The 21,424-nt window shown below is 55.5% G+C and overlaps 2 protein-coding genes across 7 annotated transcripts; both read left to right on the top strand.

Annotated features, from left to right (window-relative positions):
• The first annotated feature begins 1,547 nt into the window (after positions 1 to 1,547).
• On the top strand, positions 1,548 to 12,381 carry LOC105479889 (PHD finger protein 13). Its single transcript, XM_024792218.2, has 4 exons — positions 1,548 to 1,869; positions 4,525 to 4,626; positions 7,572 to 8,106; positions 9,763 to 12,381. Exons 1-4 carry the CDS (start codon positions 1,831 to 1,833, stop codon positions 9,987 to 9,989), a joined length of 903 nt encoding a protein of 300 aa, XP_024647986.1. The 5' UTR covers positions 1,548 to 1,830; the 3' UTR covers positions 9,990 to 12,381.
• A 1,148-nt stretch (positions 12,382 to 13,529) lies between these two features.
• LOC105479468 (THAP domain containing 3) lies at positions 13,530 to 21,413 on the top strand. 6 transcript variants are annotated; one of them, XM_011737457.2, is made up of 5 exons: positions 13,530 to 13,670; positions 16,859 to 17,051; positions 18,616 to 18,678; positions 19,709 to 19,813; positions 20,109 to 20,883. In XM_011737457.2, exons 1-5 carry the CDS (start codon positions 13,597 to 13,599, stop codon positions 20,388 to 20,390), a joined length of 717 nt encoding a protein of 238 aa, XP_011735759.2. In that variant the 5' UTR covers positions 13,530 to 13,596; the 3' UTR covers positions 20,391 to 20,883. The 6 variants fall into 6 exon arrangements, with proteins under 6 accessions (XP_011735759.2, XP_011735755.2, XP_070923307.1 ...); XM_011737453.2 differs by having other exon boundaries at positions 18,613 to 18,678; XM_071067206.1 differs by lacking the exon at positions 20,109 to 20,883 and adding an exon at positions 21,347 to 21,413 and having other exon boundaries at positions 13,537 to 13,670.
• Positions 21,414 to 21,424: the final 11 nt, after the last annotated feature.

Genomic DNA, 21,424 nt, shown 5'->3' with positions numbered 1-21,424 from the left:
ATTGTATAAGAAGTTGTTAATCAAGTCTCGATGGGCCAAGTCCGATGTCTCTGTTTTAATCATAGTAATTCTATGTTTTATCTTGTAAGGTACCTCAATTTATCATCTCTGGGAAGCCCTCCAATGGGCTATAATATTGCAGAAATAAAACCACAACAACAGTAAGCTACCATTTATTTAGCCAGGCACTACGCTAAAAATTTAACAGCTTAGGAAACTGAGGCTCAGAGAAGTATTTCTAAGATTAACACCATCTCCTATTAAATATCTTCATCAGAATGATCATAACCCTTGAAATAGCAACAGCCAGCTGATGTAGCATTAGGCGCCTGTCACATATCTTACTAGTATCTCCAAGAGTTCGTTTTCTAATTTGAATTTTAAATTTTGTGTTACTCCCCTTTAACTTCTTCGAAGCTACCAAACGGGTTACTGAATCATCTGCGTTTTTTACTTACCTTTTCCCCCCACTTTCGTATGGTTATTAAAAATGTTCCCGTCAGGCCGCCTTTTGGTCATCGCATAGGGGCACTCCCCTCCGTGTCCGGCCAGCCCTCCACACATACAGCTGTCAGATACTCTGCGGTCCAGCGTTTATACACTGCCCATCCCAGTTAAACACCAGTGAACAAGTACCAGTCGATGCCAGTACTAAACACCGCGTCTCCGCCTCGCCCTGCGGGCCGGTCTCCTCCGAGGAGGATATTCAGGAGAGTGGGAAAACGGCCCGTCCCAAGGTTAAGCGAAGGCGGCAACAGAAAGCGAACTGAACGCACACTTCTTTAGAACACTGACAACGCTGACCCGGTGTTTTTAATGAACGAACCCGGCCACCTCGAGTGAATCCCGCAGATGCCTAGAGAAGACCCCGGTCCAGTCCCGGCCCCGCGGACCCGGAGCAGGGAGCCGCGCGAAGCCCGCAGCCGCGAAAACAACTTCGCTGAGCCAGGCCTGGCGCGGGGGCCCGGGCTACAACTCCGCCCTCAGCGGGGAGCCGGGAGCTGGGCCCGGCCGGGCCGCGACGTCAGCGTCCCCGCCCCCGCCGCCCCTACTCCCGGCCGGGCCTCGGGGACCCCAGCCCCACAAAGGGGCGCGAACCCCAAGCAAGAGATGAGGAAGGGGAGGTGCCAGCCGCCGCCGCCCTTCGCAACCCGGGCCGGCAGCCCCGCCCCCACCGCCGCAGCGACCCCCGCCCCCGCGCCCGCCGAGACCGAGGCGCTACCGCTCACACTGCCCCTCCCCCTGCGGCCGAGCCGGCGCGGGCCCCCGCACCACCCCCGCTCCCGCGGCCTCGAGTCCAGAAGACCCGCCTCCACACACCGGGCCGCCGCCGCGGAGCCTCATGGGGGTTGGAGTCCCCAAGGCTTCCTTTGTGCGCAGTATTGGCGGGCCGTGGACTACCACTCCCACAAGGCACCGCGCCCGCCCCCCGCGCCACGCCCCCTCTCCGCTGGCTTCCAGTCGTCACCCAGACTACATTTCCCGACAGGCCTCACGGCTCTCCCGCCCTCCCTCCCGAGACACGAGCCGAACTGGGCGTCAGGTCGGGGAGCCGGTCGGGTTCCCGCTCGCCGCCGCCGCCCCCCGCAGCCACTCTCCCGCCTCTACCGCCGCGGGAGCTGCATCGTCCACTCCGCTCGGCGGTGGAAGCGCCAGTCCGGGGTCACAGCCTGAGAAGCGACGCGCTGAGCCCCCCATCACCTCCAGCCCGGGCGACCCCTCCCGGGTCCGCCCTCGCCCTGCGCAGCCGCCCGAGCCCCCAGCCCCGGGCGGCCCCGCTCCCGCATCCCAGCTCCTGCACTCTCGCAGCCGTCGCCCCCCGCCCGGAACATGGACTCTGACTCTTGCGCCGCCGCCTTCCACTCGGAGGTGAGTGAAACTGTGCGCCCAAATCGCCCCCGACCACCCCCTCCGCGATTTTGCTCTCCTCAGGCAGCCGGACCCCCGGTCGCCCGGAGCGCCGCCCTCCCCTTCCCCCGCTTTCCCCTTGTCGGCCCCCCCTGGAGCCCAACCCCCGCCCCCTGCTCGGGCCCGCGCTCGGTTCTCCCCACCGGGCCTCGCCTCCGCGTCCCCTCCGCGGACCTCCGCGTCCTCCCCGCGCCCTTTCCCCAGGGCCGTTGCGCCTATTTCTCTCCCCGTGGACGCCCCTCTCCGGCCTCGCGTCGCCCCGGGACCTGTCGGCGCCCCCAGCCCCTCCCCACCGGCCTGCTTACTCTTTCTCCGCCCCCGGGGACGCGGTCCGAGCCGCCGCCCGCCCGTGGCTCGGGTTGCTCTAGAGGAGTTTTAGGCCCCCCTCGGACGGGGGTCGGCTCCCGCGGCCCCCGGCTGCTCCCCCGATCCCCCGGGCCCGGTGGCCCGCGCCCCGCCCCCTGACTCCGCGCGCGGCCCAATCGGCCCCCGCCCCCTACGGCCCCCGGGGGCCGAGTCCTTCGGGGGCCCCACCCGCTCTGAGGACCCGAGTCCTGCCCCCACCCACCCGCTCTGAGGACCCGAGTCCTGCCCCCACCCACCGTCCCCCGGCGCGCTGGCCTCCCCCTTCGGGCCCCCGCCCCCCGCCCGCGGGCTCTGCTGGCTCCGCCCCGACTCACTCCCCCTCCTTCCGGGGATCAGCCCTCGGGGCTCCCGGCCGCCCCCCCGCGCGGTCCCCTCCCCCCAGCCGAGGCGCGTTGGGGTCGCGAGTGCGGGTTCGGCGACCGCGGGCGGGTGGGGGAGGGGAGGCGGCGCAGGAGCCCGCCGGTCTCGCTGCCGCCCCCGGGAGTTCGCAGGGCCTCCCCAGGCCTGGGACCCCCGAATCCTGCCTGGCGCCCCCTCCCACATACCCGCGGGATGGGCCCCGCACCTTCCGGGGCCGAGTGTCGCGGGGGGCGGCTGCCGCGGGAGGGCGGGTGGGGGCCGCTCCGCCATCTGCTTTCGGAGGAGGCGGCCGGGCGGGCGGCGTGGGCCGGGTGGGGGCGGCGTGGAGCCCCCCCATTCCCCGCGCCGGTGCCTCCCGCGCGTCCCCGTCCCGAGGCCGCCGCCGCCCTCCACTTGGCATTCGGGTTCTTGACCCACTTCTGTTGGTTCCCCGCCGAAAGAAAAGTTGTTCGCGGGAGTTGGAGACCGGGGTGGCGGCCCGCGGTTCCCGGGGCTCGGCAGGCTCGCCAGTGCGGGGAGCGCGGTCACCGCGGGCCTTCCCCTCCGCTCCGTGGACGGCCCTGGGGTCCAGGCGGGTGGGAGAGGAGCAGGTTTGCTTGAACCAGGTTGAGAAAACAATTTTCTAAGGCGACTGACTTTCTGAAAGGAAACCCGCTGGTTGCACGCCTGCTCCTCGCGGCGGTAGGGGCGGCCCGAGACCCCTGCCCCCCATTTCCCCTCTGGCTTTTCCCCAGCAGACCGGCGGCCGGGTAACAGCACCTCGGAAAGAATGGGGGTGGGTCGGACAAGGCACTGAAAGGAACCTCAGGGAACGTGCTGGGCGAATAAACAGCAATACAGCACACTTGTTTTGCTTAGGAGCAAATAAGAGCTCCATCTCTCCGTGCTTCTCTCTCAGGAGAAAATCTCTTCTTGTGATGGGTGTTTCTAGATTGAATAGGGCTGGGACCCGCGAGCAAAAACCTCCACTATTCCATTTAAATGTAGGACTAAGCTTCGCAGTAAGGTTCCTGGTTTATTGTGAGTTGAGACATTTGGGTGCCTGGCATCCCGACTGCTGGGAGAGCTGAGGGGACCCTCTGAGCACGAGAGAGGGGTTCTCAGGTGGTGCTAGCTTGGCAGGGTCAGCCAGGAATCAGCTCCAGGGTCCAGGTCTCCGAGAACTCTGGAGAATGAGTGGTTGATTATTTATTTATTTTTTTGAGGCGGAATCTTGCTCTGTCTCCCAGGCTGGAGTGCAGTGGCGTGATCTTGGCTCACCGCAACCTCCGCCTCCGGGTTCACGCGATTCTCCTGCCTCAGCCTCCTGAGTAGCTGGGACTACAGGCTCACGCCACCACGCCCAGCTAATTTTTGTATTTTGGGTAGAGACGGGGTTTCACCATGCTGGTTTCGAACTCCTGACCTCGTGATCTGCCCGCCTCGGCCTCCCAAAGTGCTGGGATTACAGACGTGAGCCACTGCAACCGGCGAGTGGTTGATTTTTGAATCGCTTAACATCAGTTACAGCTGCTGCAGCAGTTCATACTCAGAATGTAAAATCTGTAGCAAAAAAGTAGTTATTAGAGCTTCTCCTGTTAGACCTGTGGAGACTAATAGATAACGTCAGAGAATGCCACATGAGCTCTAAGAAATAGTCCTTTGTACACATTTTTATCTCCCAGCTGATTTCCCTGCATTCTTGGCATAAAGTCTTAATACTCCTCTTTCTACTTTCTGAAAATGGTGTTATTTCTTGACCTGAACTTACCTTATCTTGTTTGTGGACCATTTAAATCTAACGGTATTTTTTGAGTGGTTGACTACAAAAGTTCCAGCTTACTTTTGTTTCTGTGATTCTGCCTAGTAGCCTCTCCTTCAAACACATTCCCTCTTCTCTCCCCTTAATAGGAATACTCCCCCAGTTGCAAGAGGCGCAGGACGGTGGAAGACTTCAACAAATTCTGCACCTTTGTCTTGGCCTATGCTGGCTACATCCCTTATCCCAAGGAGGTAATCTTCTGAGTTTCTGAGACCTTTCTGGATGGGTAGTCAAACCCCAGTGCCTCCGCCGCAAGCTTGTGGGCTTCTGACTGGTCAGTGGGTCAGTAGATTTGGAAGGGGCTGCTTGTGGTGGCCTCAGTCACTAGTCTGGCAGAAATCTGTTTCTTGAGAGTTTGAATTAGCTAGGGAAATGGTTCTAAAACTCTGGTAGAAAATGCAGGCTTGTCTAGAAAATGGTTTAGTAAACTTTCTTTTTTTTTTTTTGGAATGGAATCTTGACTCTGTCGCCCAGGCTGGAGTGCAGTGGCATAAACTCCACACTCGGGTTCAAGGGATTCTCCTGCCTCAGCCTTCTCAGTAGCTGGGATGACCGGTGTGCACCACCACGCTCAGCTAATTCTTTTTTGTATTTTAGTAGAGACAGGGTTTCACCTTGTTGGCCAGACTGGTCTCGAAGTCCTGACCTCAGGTGATCTGCCTGCCTCGGCCTCCCAGAGTGCTGGGATTACAGGTATGAGCTACCACCCAGCCAGTTTAGTAAACTTTGAAAGTTTATTTACAAATAAAGTATGTGATATCTGCTTGCTCTTTTTGTTTGTTTGTTTGAAATGGAGTCTAGCTCTGCCGCCCAGCCTGGAGTGCCATGGTGCAATTGTGACTCACTGCAACCTCCACCTCCTGGGTTCAAGCGATTCTCCTGTCTCAGCCTCACAAGTAGCTGGGTGCGCCATCACGCCCAGCTAGTTTTTGTATTTGTACTAGAGACGGGGTTTAACTGTGTTGTCCAGGCTGGTCTCGAACTCCTGACCTCATGATGCCCGCCTCGGCCTCCCAAAAGTGCTGGGATTACAAGCGTGAGCCACTGCACCTGGCCGTCTGCTTGCTCTTAATAAGGGTCTGTAGTTATTGACTGTTGACCATGGCTGGACACTATTCTTGGCCTTTGTAATGCTATGAGGTAGGTGCTATTTTTTTTATCTCCAGTTTGTAAGATGAGGAAACTGAGGCATAGAGAGGGAAAACTTTGCCTTAGGTCACCTACTAATTAGTGGTGGAGGTTGGGGTTCAACCAGATGGCTGGACTCGGTGCACGTGCTGTCTCTCAGCTCCCTGTCTGCCCGAAATGCGCATTATTGTGTTCAGGAACTCACGGCTACAACTTGATGTAGATGAAGGAGGTTTTTTTTTTTTTTTTTGCTTGCTGAGAAAAGGACAGGACTGGAGGAGAGCTGCTGTGGTGCTCAAACTTCAGGCCTCTTTCATATTCTGTTAAGCTCAAAATTGAAGAATCCAGCTTTTTTTTTTTTTTTTTTTTTTTTTGAGACAGGTCTTGCTCTGTTGCCCAGGCTCGAGTGCAGTGGCATGATCTTGGCCCACTGCAACCTCTTTCTGCTGCACTGAAGTGATCCTCCCACCTCAGCCTTCCAAGTAGCTGGGACTACAGGCCTACTACCATGCCCACCTAATTTTTGTATTTTTAGTAGATACAGGGTTTCGCCATGTTGACCAGGTTGGTCTCAAACTCCTGGCCTCAAGTGACCCACCTGCCTTGGCTTCCCAAAGTGCTGTGATTACAGGCGTGAGCCACCGTGTTTGGCCATAATTTTATGTTTTTTGCAGAGACAAGGTCTCACTGTGTTGCCGAGGCTGGACGCGAGGTAGTGATACTCCTGCCTTGGCCTCCCAGAGTGTTGGATTTACAGGCACGAGCCACTGTGCCCAGCTGCATTCAGTACATTTCTAGCAGGCAAACTGCCAACATAGGTGGCTAATGCCTACTTTCTTTTTTTCTTTTTTTCTTTTTTTTTGAGACGGAGTCTTGCTCTGTGGCTCAGGCTGGCGTGCAGTGGTGCGATCTCAGCTCACTGCAACCTCTGCTTCCTGGGTTCAAGCAATTCTCCCTGCCTCAGCCTCCCAAGTAGGTGGGATTATAGGCGTCCGCCATCATGCCCAGCTAATTTTTTTTGTATTTTTAGTAGAGAGGGGGTTTCACCATGTTGGCCAGGCTGGTCTCGAACTCCTGATCTCAGGTGATCCACCCGCCTCAGCCTCCCAAAGTGCTGGGATTACAGGCGTGGGCCACCACACCCAGCCTAATGCCTGTTTTCTAACAACGAGAACGTTGCCACTGTTTGCAGATGATATACTTGTGATCTGAAGGAACCACAGAGTTTACTTCACTGCTTTGGGGCAGTAATTACCTACTTGGATTTTGCAATATTTTGGAATGTCTAGTTTTTTAAGAGTGTCAGGAAATTCTCAAAACTAATTTAAATTTACTTAATATATTTCTTAGGAGGGCAAATGGAAGGAGAGGTTTTACAATCAGGGAAAGATGAGCAGACAGGATAGGGTGTCCACAGCACTCCTTCCCACAGACACCTGTTGCACATTGATTAATTTCCTGTCTCTAAGATGGGGCTGAGGGTTCGGCAGGGAGTTTCTCTCCTTGTGGCATCACATTAAACTCATGGCACTGTGGTTTTTTTTTTTGGGGGGTTTTTTTTTTGACACGGAATCTCACTCCATTACCCAGGCTGGAGTGCAGTGGCACAATCTTGGCTCACTGTAGCATTCGCCTCCCGGGTTCAAGTGATTCTCCTGCCTCAGCCTCCCAAGTAGCTGGGACTACAGGTGCCCACCACCACACCCAGCTAATTTTTGTATTTTCAGTAGAGATGGGCTTTCACTATGTTGGCCAGGTTGGTCTTGACTCCTGGTCTCAGGTGATCCACCTGCCTTGGCCTCCCAAAGTGCTGGGATTACAGGTGTGAGCCACCGCGCCCGGCCAGAACTTGTGGTACTGTTGCTTCAAGTGTGATGCTGATGGGTAGAGAAGCGCAAAGTTGTGCGGATGTCTCTGGAGGTCTGACCTGGCTGGGTAGTTGGGGATGCTCTGGTCTGGGCTGGATCTTGTCACCAGTAACTGGAATCCACCACCTTTATCTTTTTAGGAACTCCCTTTAAGGAGCAGCCCCAGCCCTGCCAACAGCACTGCTGGTACCATTGACAGCGACGGCTGGGATGCGGGTTTCTCAGACATCGCGTCCTCAGTGCCCTTGCCAGTCTCTGACCGCTGCTTTAGCCACCTGCAGCCCACTCTCTTGCAGCGAGCCAAGCCCAGTAACTTCCTGCTGGACAGAAAGAAAACCGACAAGCTGAAGAAGAAGAAGAAGAGGAAGCGCAGAGACAGCGATGCGCCCGGGAAGGAGGGGTACAGGGGTGGCTTGCTGAAGCTGGAAGCCACTGACCCCTATGTGGAGACCCCTACGAGTCCCACCTTGCAGGATATCCCCCAGGCTCCCAGCGACCCCTGCTCGGGCTGGGACTCCGATACTCCCTCCAGTGGATCTTGTGCCACTGTGTCACCTGATCAGGTCAAAGAAATAAAAACTGAAGGCAAACGGACTATCGTCCGGCAGGGAAAGCAGGTGGTGTTCCGAGACGAGGACAGCACTGGCAATGATGAGGACATCATGGTGGACTCAGGTGAGGAGTCTCTGAAGGATGATGACTTGCTGGCTGGTGGTTAGAGGAGAGGTTATTTTATTAAGTGGTCATCTCTCTGGGGCAGAGGGTCTGGTTCCTTCTGTAGAGTGTGACAGCCCCAGTGTCCAAGGAGGAGAAGAGCTGCAGGAATGTGGATATCGAGATGTTTAGGAAGGGGTTGATTGCCGCTAGAGACAGCTGAGATTCCAAGACCTCAGAACATAAAAAGGATATAGTTCTTTTTTTTTTTTTTTTTTTTTTTTGAGGCGGAATCTTGCTCTGTCGCTCAGGCTGGAGTGCAGTGGCGCGATCTCGGCTCACTGCAAGCTCTGCCTCCTGGGTTCCCGCCATTCTCCTGCCTCAGCCTCCCGAGTAGCTGGGACTACAGGCGCCGCCACCACGCCTGGCTAATTTTTTTGTATTTTTAGTGGAGACGGGGTTTCATTGTGTTAGCCAGGATGGTCTCAATCTCCTGACCTCGTGATCCGCCCGTCTCGGCCTCCCAAAGTGCTGGGATTACAGGCTTGAGCCACCGCGCCCGGCCAAAAGGATATAGTTCTAAGTAAGCATCCAAATAAGCATCCAGGCTGGGCGCAGTGGCTCCACCAGTAATGCCAGCACTTTGGGAGGCCAAGGCGGGTGGATTGCTTGAGCTCAGGAGTTGGAGACCAGCCTGGGCAGCATGGCAAAGCCCTGTCACTGCAAAAATACAAAAAAAGGCTGGGCGCGGTGGCTCACGCCTGTAATCCCAGCACTCTGGGAGGCCGAGGCGGGCAGATCACGAGGTCGGGTGCGAGAGCAGCCTGACCAACATGGTGAAACCCCGACTCTACTAAAAATTAAAAAAAAATAAAAAAAATTAGCCGGCTGTGGTGGTGCGTGCCTGTAATCCCAGCTACTCAGGAGGTTGAGGCAGGACAATCACTTGAACCCGGGAGGTGGAGGTTGCAGTGAGCCAAGATCCCGCCATTGCACTCCAGTCTGGGTAACAGCAAAACTCTGTCTCAAGAGAAAAAAGGAAAAACAATAGTTAGCCTAGTGTGGTGGTGTGTGCCTGTAGTCCCAGCTACTTGGGAGGCTGAGGTGGGAGGATGGCTTGAGTGCAGGAGTTTGAGGCTGCAATGAGGTGTGATTGCACCACTGCACTCCAGCCAGGGTGACAGAGTGAGACCCTGTCTCAGGAAAAAAAATAAAATAAGCATCTCCTGGGTAATACCTGGTTCCCACACATTTTGCAGCCCCTTGTGCCTTTTTTTTTTTTTTTTTTTTGAGACAGAATCTCCCTCTGTCGCCCAGTCTGGAGTGCAGTGGCTGGATCTCAGCTCACTGCAAGCTCCGCCTTCCGGGTTCACACTGTTCTCCTGCCTCAGCCTCCTGAGTAGCTGGGACTACAGGCGCCCGCCACCTCGCCCGGCTAGTTTTTTGTATTTTTTAGTAGAGACGGGGTTTCACCGTGTTAGCCAGGATGGTCTCGATCTCCAGACCTCGTGATCCTCCCGTCTCGGCCTCCCAAAGCCTTTTCAGAGAGAAGTGTCAGCTTCGAGTGGGAATTGGAAGTGTTCTCGTCAGTTGAGTAGTGGGTTTCATAGAAACCCAGCTGATGGCGAGGAACGACAGGAATTTGTCTTCCCTCGTTAAGAGTATCTTTCCTTCCAGATGATGATTCCTGGGACCTCGTGACCTGCTTCTGCATGAAGCCATTTGCCGGCCGCCCCATGATCGAGTGTAATGAGTGCCACACCTGGATTCACCTGTCCTGTGCGAAAATCCGGAAATCCAATGTTCCGGAAGTGTTTGTCTGCCAAAAGTGCCGGGACTCCAAGTTTGACATCCGCCGTTCCAACCGCTCGCGGACGGGCTCCCGGAAGCTGTTCCTGGACTGACTGCTGACTGGCGAGGAGGCTGCGAGTGTGGAATCGGAAGCGACGGTGTGCTTTTTTGCCCTTCTCTTAGTTGAGCACAGAACTCTCAGCTCTGGTGCGGGCAGATCCCTGCCATTTAGGTGCCTAAGCAAAAGGACAGGCTGTCCGAGGTAGAAACTGTACATAGCTGGTGACCGAATGCACCTTTGCCGGCCAGCGATGCTGCCAGAGCTGCGTTTCCTGCAGTGGAGGTGGACTGGACACCCACGTGCAGCGGGTTTGGCTCGTTTGAAAATGAGGGTCCATGGTAGCTGTGCGTTTTGCTATCTTCGCTAAGAGATTCCCGCTGATTGGGCTCAGTGCCAGCTGTTACTCTGCTTCCACTGTGTTGGGGAGAGGTGTTCGGTTTCCCCGGCCTGTTAATGAACAGCCATACGTGTAAGCTTTTTCTTGCGTGTTAAGTCTTTTACCAAAAGTGTCTGTACAGCAACCATCCAAGTTGCCCCTACTTAGTGGCTTGCCCTCTGCCTGCCTCAGCTGCTGCCTGATAGGCTGGGGGAGGCACTGGCGGGAGGCCTCGGGCTCCCCTCAAAGGGCGCTGGGGTGGCGGGTCAGCTCGTGGTTCTTAGGTTTCCTTCTGTTTGTTAAAAGGGACAATGTGGCCACTTCTCTGTGGAAAGGGAGTTGGTTGGGGGGTTGAGGTGGCCCGTGTTCATAACTCAGTTTCCTGTTTTGCACGATGTAAAAACCCTGTCTTTTTGCACGATGCAGCCAAAAGTATTGGCTGATTTCTTGCTGAGTGCCCTCTTAGTTGGTGTGTGAGGTCTTGGTGGGGCCCAGGCCAGCTGTTCGCGAGTGTGGGAACTCGTAGGTTCTGTCTTTCTCTCTTCCTTTCACCTCATTCTGGTAGCAGCATAAAGGTTAGGCAATCACTGGGACCCGCATGGTGTTCCTCTAAATAATAGGGTAAAGGAGAGTTGGGAGGGAGGCCTCTCCGCTGGGTGATTTTTGTGTGCCCTTTAGACAGGCTGGCCTGCCGGTTCCACGGGGCAAGGTTAGGACTTGAGTCCTTTTTTTCTGTTTGGAGTTGGTGAGTGAGTGAGAGGGTAACATGGGCCTTCAGGATGACCCCTTGGAACTGTGCCGAGTTCCTTAGATCTCAGCTGGGATCCTGGACCCGGGAGGCCCCTGTGAGGGCCAGCTCTGGAGAAACCTGGGAGTTGATGCCGGAGGCTGTGAAAGAACTCTGCTCGAGGGCAGGGTGCCCCCGGAACACTGGTGGTTCTGGGGCTAGAAGGGAGAGGGGCTCCGGCTTTCTCTGAAAAGAATACTGCTCTTCAGCAGTTCAAGTACTTGTTCTCAAAACATTTTCTAATTGATTGGTAGGTTTTCATAAGCGTTGTTTCTTTAAGGCATGGAAAGGGAAGAATACTCAAGCGAGTCATGTTTGTTTTCAGCGGGATGGGCCCGCGTTCTCCCTGCTGGGGGCTTCCCCTTCATGTGGCACCTTTGTGCCAGGCCACCAGGCAGACTCTTCCCACCTTCCCCCACTGAAGCACCAAGGGGCTTGAACCGTAATTTGGCTAATCAGAGGCATTTTTTTGTCCTAGTATCTTTCACACTTGTCCAACCGTCTTATTTTTTTAAAGTTCTGTTGCTTGTATTAACATGAAACGAGAGAGAAATAGTTTCTGAAGCCAGTTTATTGTGAAGATCTCCAAGGGGGAGGTTCTATAGAGAAAAATAGTAAGCTGGTTTAGAAACTACCTTCTCTCCAGACACTTGTCTGGTTCTGACCAGGGCAAACAGCCAGGATGCGTTGGAGGGGAGTTTGCCAAAGATCTGCCCTGAGATAATGCCTGTCCAGTGTCTTCACCACATGAATAACCAAAGCTCCAAAGTGGTTTTCTTCTTTTTTTAAAAAAAATTCCACAAGCTTTTAAAGGTGCATTTAAGAATCCATGTGACTTTAGAGTGGAACTGCCGGCCCTGGCAACTGTCATGTGTGCTAGAAGGTTCGACGCCTCTGGAATGCATGTGGTACTCATCTCCATTTTGTTTCCTTGATTGCATTTTTGTTCTTTTAGCAGATCTGTCCCTGTGGGTGGTGTCTAAGAAGTCGGACACCTTGGTTTTTGTGTTAGATTGAGCTGGGCAGCTGCAATCAGCTTCTTTATATGCAAATTAGGCATGACCCATCTGGGGCTCCTGGTTGGTGGCTAATGAAGTGAGGGGAGGGAAGGATGTCACCCCAAAAGTAGGCCCTCCCATCAGCTTTGGCCAGGCCAGACACTTCACATCGTTTACATGGTTCTGTGTAATTTTAAAGTTTATGTGTATAAAGCGAAGCTGTTTCTGTGAAACTGTATATTTTGTAAATAAATATATTGCTACTTTGAGGTTCATGATTCAAGGTTCAGGCAATCGTGTTGTGTGCTGAAGGACAGTTGTGTTACTTCTCTACTCACTACCTCCCCAAACCATGATTACATCAAGTCTCTGGGAAGGCAACCTCTCAGTGTGCACTTAGTAGGATGGAAAATGTCCACGGAGTTAATGTACCTTGCTGGTGAATTCCTCAGAAACAAACCACAGGATGAGTAGATGTGAATGGTTTTTGCAGTTTCTTCATCAGATTGTGGATTAGCTCAAGCCCCAGTGAGTGGTTAGCCTACTTTTGATTGATTTATTTATTTTTTTTGAGACAGAGTTTTGCTCTTGTCACCCAGGCTGGGAAGTGCAGTGATGCGATCTTGGCTCATTGCAACTTCCGCCTCCCGGGTTCAAGCGATTCTCCTGCCTCAGCCTTCTGAGTAGCTGGAATTACAGGCATGTGCCACCATGCCCGGCTAATTTTTGTATTTTTAGTAGAGATGGGGTTTCACCATGTCGGCCAGCCTGGCCTTGAACTCCTGATCTCAGGTGATCGCCTGCCTCAGCCTCCCAAAGTGCTGGGATTACAGGCGTGAGTCACTGCGCCTGACCAATTTTTTTCTTTTCTTCTCACAAGATGATGCCTTCCCTATAGCCTGCTTTGAGAAAGCTGCAGCCTCCTCGGAGTTTCTGCAAGGCTGGAGCTGGAATCTCCCTCCCCCTTGGTTGCCCTTTTTGCCTCTTCACGTTTGGGGGTTCCCAGTGACCAAACTTAAGGCAGTGAGCTGTCTGGCCTCTGAACTGACACCACCAGTGGCCAACTAGTACCACCTCCAGTGACGTCAGAGGAGTCCAGACCTATTCACACCTCGAAGCCCTAAAAACACTGAGGGGTTGGCCTTTGGTTTCCAGTTGTCCAAGGCTGTGAGTGGTTAAGAGTCCTGGTTGGGTGCTCAAAGCAAGGAGGTGAAAGGCGACGGGCATTGGCGAATGGGGCAAGACTTGCACAGCCCAAGGCTAGGAGTTGGGGTTTCGGGCCTGAGTTGCGGCCTGGAGCACCCCTTGACGTGGCGCCCCAGGTCCCGTCCGACCCTGGGGAGACGCGGGTGGCTGGGATGGCGGGATGAGCGCGCCCTGGAGCCGTGCCAGGCCGGTCACCACCTCCCGGCGGCCCCGCCCCTCCCCGCAGGTCCCTCCCCTCCCCGCAGGCCCCGCCGCCGCCATCTTTGTTGGGGGCAGCCGGGCCTGGCTCGAGATGCCGAAGTCGTGTGCGGCCCGGCAGTGCTGCAACCGCTACAGCAGCCGCAGGAAGCAGCTCACCTTCCACCGGTAAGAGGCGGGGACCCGGGGTCGCGGGAGGCCCAGACCCGGGGCCCGCGAACCGACTTCGAGGCCTTGGCACGCTGGGCGGGAGCACCCAGGAGGCTCGAGGGCGTGCGGCCCGGGGACAGGCCAAGCTCCTGGGCCCAGAGGGGCTGGCGCCGCCTCGCCCGCCGTGGTGATGCGGCGAGGGGCGGCGAGGGGCGGACAGAGGGTCAGCGGCGCACCTGGCGGAGCTGGGGCCGGGACATGCCCGGAGCAGAGCAGGTGTCTGCTGAGCGGACGAGCGGGCCGCGGCCGGGGTTTGCTGTGCCCTGGCCCCTACAGCCCCCGCTGCGCGCCGCCCTGAAGGGAGGCGCGGCACCTGGGCGGTACAGTGGAGGAGTGGACCCCCCAAGGGGCGTCCGGGCAGTGGGAAGGGACTTTGCAGTGTCGCGGGAGGATGCTGGAGGCTTTGGAGTCTGCTGCTGCACTCCCCTGGCCCGGCCCGGGAGCAATCGCCCTTGGTCAAAGTTGCGCTTTCTCCAAGGTCCAGCCACGGCACCATTTCTCTACCCACTTTGGGCACATCTCCGAAGGGCGGCTTGTGCTCATCGCTCGCATTCCCTCTGCTCCCATTGCACTGTTTTGTGATAAATGCTTTGCTTGAAGTATACATAACGTACATGCAGAAAAATGCACGAATCATAAGTACACAGCCCGGCGAGTTTCCCCCGGCTGAATGCCACTGAACTGAAACGTTACCGGCTGGGCGTGGTGGCTCAAGCCTGTCATCCTAGCACTTTGGGAGGCCGAGGCGGGAGGATCGCTTGAGCCTGGGAGTTCGAGATCAGCCTGGGCAACAGAATGAGACCCTGTCTCTGCAAATAATTTTTACAAATTAGCCAGGCAAGGTGGCGTGCCCCTGTAGTCCCAGCTGCTCGGGAGGGTGAAGTAGGAGGATTGCTTGAACCCAGGTTCGAGGCTGCAGTGAGCTATAATCTTGCCACTGCACTCCAGCCTGGGTGACAGAGCCATACCTCATCTCAAAATAAGAAATAAAACATCACTACCCCCGGGAAGACCCCCCACCTGAACCCCCTCCCAGGCCCCCCGCCTCTCTCCTGCCCAAGGAGAACCCTATCCTGCCCTCTGTCAGAGTGGATTGCACTTCATTTGATTTCATTGCCACATTGAATGCAAGTACCAGAATTTACCGATTTGTTCTACAATGGAAGGGCATTTGGGTGGCCTCATTTTTTGGATGACAAATACATTGTTCTGGAGGCCGGGCGTGGTGACTCATGCCTGTAATCCCACCACTTTGGGAGGCCGAGATGGTTGGATCACCTGAGGTCAGGAGTTCGAGACCAGCCTGACCAACATGGTGAAACCCCGTCTCTACTAAAAATACAAAAATTACCCGAGTGTGGTAGTGCGCACCTGAAATCCCAGCTACTCAGGAGGCTGAGGCAGGAGAATCGCTTGACCCTGGGAGGTGTAGGTTGCAGTGAGCCGAGATCGTGCCACTGCGCTCCAGCCTGGGCGACAGAGTGAGACTCTGTCTCAAAAAACAAAACAAAAAATCATTGTTTTGGCCAGTTTTGGTGGGACTTGTTGCGGTGCATCTATCTGTTTTGCCTCTGTCAGGTATGTACCTGGGGATGGAGTTGCCGCACCTTCTCTCTTGAAGCCGTTCCTTCCATTCCCATGAGAGCTCTGTCACGTCACTAGTGAGCCTTGTGATGTTAATTGACTTTGTGGCATTTCACACAACTGACCCCTGAGCCTGAGCCACTTTTCTCGCATGGCGTCTGGTACACTTCTTGGCTGCAGGTATCTCTTCTCAGTCTCCTTTGCTGGATCCTCCTTATTTCCAGCATTCAGTGTTGGAGCCCTGGGGTGTGGGCCATGGCCCAGGGGTGGCTTCTAGCTGTACTTGCTCCCCAGGGGGCCCATCTCACCCAGGCTTATTGGTTCCGCAGGGTTGGCCTCCACACTGACGTCTCCAGATGCGTGTGGCTGTCTGTCACCTCAGCACATGGGAAGCCTAAAAAGCACCTCAAATTTAACTCCTACGATACAAAACAAACTTCTTTTTTTGGAGACAGACTCTCAGTTTGTTGCCCAGGTGGAGTGCAGTGGTTCAGTCTCGGCTCACTGCAGCCTCTGCCTCCCTGGTTCAGGTGATTCTTGTGCCTCAGCCTCCCAAGTAGCTGGAATAACAGGAGTGTGCCACCATGCTGGGCTAATTTTTGCATCTTTAATAGAGATGGGGTTTCACCATGTTGGCCAGGCTGGTCTCGAACTCCTGAGTTGAGGCAGTCGGCCTGCCTTGGCCTCCCAAAGTGCTGGGATTACAGGCATGAGCCACCATGCTCATCCACTACAAAACAAACTTCTGATCCCCTTAACCTGCCCTCCTGTAACTTCTTTTATCTCAAACATGAAACTCCTTCCTTCTCAATGTTACCATCTACAGGCAAACCTTACTGCATGACTTTCAAAGTATATCCAAATCTGCCCTCTCAGTACCACTTCCTGCCAACACCTGGTCCCACAGCAATCAGGGTGGACTCAGGTTCCATCTCACCTCTGCCTAGAGCCTCCAGGGACTCCCCAACTGCTCAGGGCTCTGCGTCATGCAGTCCCCACTCCCTCTTGCTGTCTCAGCCGGACCTGTGTCAGTGGCCACTCCTGCTGCCCGTTCTGAAGCCCGCATCACTCGCGCTCCCACTTCCTGCGGTCTGTGCTCAAACATCACCCCTTCAGCTGCCTTTCCTGACCACCCCAGGGCTTCCCTCTGTCCGTTCTCTGGAGCAACTGTCATCCCTGGAAGACACCGTCCACATGTGTGTGGCTCGTCGGCTGTGCCCCTGCTCCAGAGTATCAGCTCCTTGGGGGCGAGGACTGTCTCATTACCCCCGTTCTCCAGCACGAAGAACAGGGCCTGGCTCATGGCAGGCTCCTGGCAAACGTAGCATTGGAAACAGCTCACTTGGGCTCTCTGGCCATGCTCATGGTCTCGGGTTTCCTGTTAAGAATGCTTTAACAGCTGTGACAGAAGCTTCCAGAAATTAGACGTGATTTAACAAAGCGAGAGGACTGAACGTCTGCAGCTGTCCAGGGAAATACTCTGTGGTGATGTGAAAATTCTGAATGACTGAGGCGCCGGGTCCAGCTTTGCTGGGCCTCACATCCCCTGCCTCTGCCCTTAGGTTTCCGTTCAGCCGCCCGGAGCTGCTGAAGGAGTGGGTGCTGAACATTGGCCGGGGCAACTTCCAGCCCAAGCAGCACACGGTCATCTGCTCTGAGCACTTCCGGCCAGAGTGCTTCAGCGCCTTTGGAAACCGCAAGAACCTGAAGCACAACGCCGTGCCCACGGTGTTTGCCTTTCAGGACCCCACACAGGTAGGAGGGCTCTGTGCCTTCTGTCTGGTCACATCCAGCCTGCACTGTAGCAGCTGGGGGCAATGGGGGTGGCGACATGTGCGGGAAAAGCCAAGGCCAAGAACTACGGTGACAACAGCACTGTTGCGCCTCCGGGGTCCACAGCCCTGTGGCCCTGCTGGCCATGACCTCGGCTTTAAGGAAAGTCATAAATTAAAGCCACTTTAAAAATGAATAATTCTATGGCTGGATGTGGTGGCTCATGCCTGTAATCCCAGCACTTTGGGAGGCAGAGGTGGGTGGATCACCTGAGGTCAGGAATTCGAGACCAGCCCAGCCAACATGTTGAAATCCTGTTTCTACTAAAAATACAACAATTAGCTGGGGGTGGTGGCAGGCGCCTGTAATCCCAGTTACTCGGGAGGCTGAGGCAGGAGAATCGCTTAAATCAGGAGGCAGAGGTTGCCTTGGTGGAGGTGGGATGTGTGGGCCTGGCCAAGGAGAGGGCTCACAAAGAGTTGGATGCTGAAGCCTTGAGATTGGATTCTGGGCCACAGGAGCACCCACCTGGAGTGGGCAGGCAGAGCAGTGGCGGGACAGGCCACAGGCCAGCAGCTCCCTGTGCTGGTGGATTTATCGGGAGAGGAAAGGGATCTGTGAATGAAGAGTGGAGCCGATGGGAAGAGCAAGGTGGCCACGTAGCAAACACACCCAGAGCGGCTGCCTGGGAGCCCTGCCCCATCTGTCCTCCCCAGCGCCCTTCCCAGATGGCCTCATGCACTCTGCCTCAACCTCTTCAGGTCGGCCGTCCCTTCCTTCAGGAAGCCCTCCTGGACCCTCAAACCCCAGCTGGCCTCCAACCCCTTCCTGCCCCTCGGTCTTCCTGTCCCCTGTGGCCCCTGCTGTCCTTCCTATTTCCCTCATTGGTTTTTGTCTTCTCCCTGGAACAGAATCTCCATGAGGGCAGGGGCTGCTTTCCCTGCTTCAGGCCCCAAACCCAGGACGCTGCCTGGCACAGCACAGGTGCTTGGGGTGTGTGTCCATAGATGAGCATCTAATTACTTTCATGTATTTGTGGTAATGTCTGTCCTGGAAAGATGATACTTGAGCCACTGGAAGTGGGGGACGTTTGTCATTGTAGCCCTCAGTGCTTCCAGTGCCAGGTTGGTGGGGAGAAGCTGGGTACGGCCCCTGCCAGCTCTGCCTTGTGGGCCCTGCACTGGGGCTGGCCTAGGGGCTGCAGGTTCTGCATCAGTGGCGCCTCGAGTGGTGAGCTGGGCTTCTGCCGCGTGCTGGCGGTCGTGGGGCCGGGTGCCAGGCCCTGGGGTGACACATAGGAAGTAGGTCTACAGGGACCTATTCAGGGCACTCTGACCATGATTTAGGGACATCTTTGGAGAAAGAGAAGCACACCAAGTGAGCAGTGTGAATTGGGTTGAGCTTCAGGTCAGTTTCATTTAGCCACCGTTCGTTGATTGTGGCACGCGGTGGGCCAAGCAGCAGGGACAACCATGATGCCCGAGGCCTGCCCCGAGCTCTGAGGGTTCTTGGGGTCTGCATCCACTCTGTGTGTCTCTTGCAGCAGGTGAGGGAGAACACAGACCCTGCCAGTGAGAGAGGAAATGCCAGCTCTTCTCAGAAAGAAAAGGTGAGTGCACCGGACCAGGTACTTGAACGTTTAAATTATGCTGTGGGTTGAGACAGGGAGGCGGGATTTTCCCAGCACGGCCGGCCTGCAGGGCTGTCGCCTTTCCTCATATGCCAGTTTGGATTCCATATTTTTCTGGAGGGAAGGCCCAAGCCTCTCAGCTTCCTTCTTTTCAATATAAAAGAATCTCTGTTGCTAGTAAGGATGGTGCCTGATTCCCTTTTTCTTTTTTTTGTGACAGAGTCTCGCTGTGTCACCCAGTCTGGAGTGCAGTGGCGTGATCTCGGCACACTGCAACCTCCCAGGTTCAAGTGATTCTCCTGCCTCAGCCTCCTGAGTAGCTGGGATTACAGATGCCTGCTACCACGCCAAATAAATACAAAAATTTAGCTGGACATGGTGGTGGGCGCCTATAATCTCAGCTACTCTGGAGAAAAATCACTTGAACCCAGGGGGTGGAGGTTGCGGTGAGCTGAGATCGCATCACTTCACTCCAGCCTGGGTGAAAGCGTGGAACTCCATTTCAAGGGAAAAAAAAAAAAAGTTGGCTGGGTGTGGTAGCATGTGCCTGTAGTCCCAGCTACTCAGGAGGGTGAGGCAGAATTGGTTGAACCCAGGAGGTGGAGGTTACAGTGAGCCAGGATCATGCCACTGCACTCCAGCCTGGGTGACAGCTAGATTCCGTTTCAAAAAAAAAAAAATTTAGCCAGTCATGGTAGTGGGTGCCTGTTTAATTCCAGCTACTCAGAAGGCTGAGGCATGAGAATCGCGTGAACCCTGGGGGCAGAGGTTGCAGTGAACTGAGATCGCACCACTGTACTCCAGCCTGGGTCACAGAGCGAGACTGTCTCAAAAAAAAAAAAAAAAAAAGTTCAGTTCCAGGGTGTGTGCTAGGAGGAAGCTGGCAGTTTGTCGAGGGGCACAGACCCTGGAGCTGGTCCCTGGCTGTTGCCACTCCCCCAGATAGTAGCTGCAGGAGGGCCCTGCATCTCTAGGGCTATAGTGCCTGACTCCACGCTGCCGTTCCCAGGTCCTCCCTGAGAGGGGGGCCGGAGAGGACAGCCCTGGGAGAAAGATGGACACTGCGCTTGAAGAGCTTCAGTTGCCCCCAAATGCCGAAGGCCCCGTAAAACAGGTAAGACTGAGTGCAGAGGTGGCCTGTGCTTGGACCCAGGATGACTTGCTGCAAACAAAATGGAAACCAGTGAACACCCGCCATGAGACCCGTGTGGCGGGGCAGGGGGTGCAGCCTGCGTTTCAGAGCTCCCCAAATCCTCCACCATGGTATGGGCACATCTGGATTTTGGGAGACCAGCCAGGAGCGTCCGGCTGCCCGGGGGTTGTGCTGGGTGCGTGTCTGGTGGCCTGCTCACCCTGGCCCACCTTCCTGCTGGTGATGCAGCTCTCAGCTCTCACTCCCCTGTCCTCAGGTCTCGCCATGGAGGCCACAAGCAACAGAGGTTGTTGGCCGGCCGGCCGGCCCTGCGGGCCTGAGAAGGCCTCCGTCCAAGCAGCCATCTGATCACAGCTATGCCCTTTTGGACTTAGATTCCCTGAAGAAAAAACTCTTCCTCACTCTGAAGGAAAATGAAAAGCTCCGGAAGCGCTTGCAGGCCCAGAGGCTGGTGATGCAAAGGATGTCCAGCCGCCTCCGTGCCTGCAAAGGGCACAGGGGACTGCAGGCCAGACTTGGGCCGGAGCAGCAGAGCTGAGCCCCACAGGCTCCAGACGCAGAGGCGGCAGTGGCACCAGGGCCGGCAGGGCTTTGGAGCTCTGGCTGTGGACATCTTTGTCTGCTGTAGACACTAAGAAAGTTGGCCGTGAGGCCTGCCAGGCGGGGGATTGAGACAGTAGCCAAGCTCCCCGGCGAGAGCCCCGACGCCGTCTGGGGGACGTTTAGAGGCATGGCACTAGGAGTGCACGTCTGTGAGCACGATGAGCTTATCCTCCCATGGTTTAACGGAAGTCCAGGCTGAGGCTGATTCTGGACGCTGTCCTTTCAGCACATGCAGAGCGAGGGTTGTTGGAAGCCCCAGTGTGGGAGATGTTCTTCAGGGAGGAAGCCATGTGATGGGCCCGGCTCTGTGGCTGATGTGTGGTCCCCTCCTCCATCAGCCTGGACAGCAGCTCAGGGTTCTAAGGCGTGACTCCTGTCCCGGCCTGGTGTGCGGGCAGTGTAATAAAGTGTCTTTCTATCTGGTGTCACTCCCGTCATTTTCTTTAGTGCCGTGATTCCTTTTGCTAAGAAGACTGACTTCCACGGCTGGGTGCAGTGGCTCACGCCTGTAATCCCAGCACTTTGAGAGGCCGAGGCGGGGAGATCACTTGAGGTCAGGAGTTTGAGACCAGCCTGGCCAACATGGTGAAACCCCATGTCTACTAAAAAGACAAAAATTAGCCGGGCATGGTGGCACACACCTGTAGTCCCAGCTACTTGGGAGGCTGAGGCAGGAAGATCAGTTGAACCTGGGAGGCAGGGTTTGCAGGAAGCTGAGATCGCTCCACTGCACTCCATCCAGTACTGTCACTGGGTGACAGAGCGAGACTCCGTCTGATTAAAAAAAAAAAAAAAAAAAAGACTTGCCTATTTCGTCTAATTTATAGCTTTAGTGAATTAAAGAAAACAAAAGTTCTGGCCTGATTTCCTAACTCGGGGTCTATTTCTCAGGCAATGTTTAATGTAGAAAATGGAACCCCAGCTTCACGTGAAGCCCTGTGGTTGAGTGAGGAGTGAAGGATGGGGAGG

Source organism: Macaca nemestrina, chromosome 1 (genome assembly GCF_043159975.1).
Source record: "Macaca nemestrina isolate mMacNem1 chromosome 1, mMacNem.hap1, whole genome shotgun sequence".
Classification (NCBI taxonomy): domain Eukaryota; kingdom Metazoa; phylum Chordata; class Mammalia; order Primates; family Cercopithecidae; genus Macaca; species Macaca nemestrina.
This window is presented reverse-complemented; position numbering and strand designations above follow the sequence as displayed.

Coding starts and splice junctions, on each gene's coding strand:
- LOC105479889 (XM_024792218.2), top strand. CDS start 1,831: ATGGACTCTGACTCTTGCGCCGCCGCCTTCCACTCGGAG. Junction 1,870..4,524: donor CCGCCGCCTTCCACTCGGAG/GTGAGTGAAACT, acceptor TCCCCTTAATAG/GAATACTCCCCCAGTTGCAA. Junction 8,107..9,762: donor GGACATCATGGTGGACTCAG/GTGAGGAGTCTC, acceptor CTTTCCTTCCAG/ATGATGATTCCTGGGACCTC.
- LOC105479468 (XM_011737453.2), top strand. CDS start 13,597: ATGCCGAAGTCGTGTGCGGCCCGGCAGTGCTGCAACCGCTACAGCAGC. Junction 17,052..18,612: donor CCTTTCAGGACCCCACACAG/GTAGGAGGGCTC, acceptor TGTCTCTTGCAG/CAGGTGAGGGAGAACACAGA. Junction 19,814..20,108: donor CCGAAGGCCCCGTAAAACAG/GTAAGACTGAGT, acceptor CCCTGTCCTCAG/GTCTCGCCATGGAGGCCACA.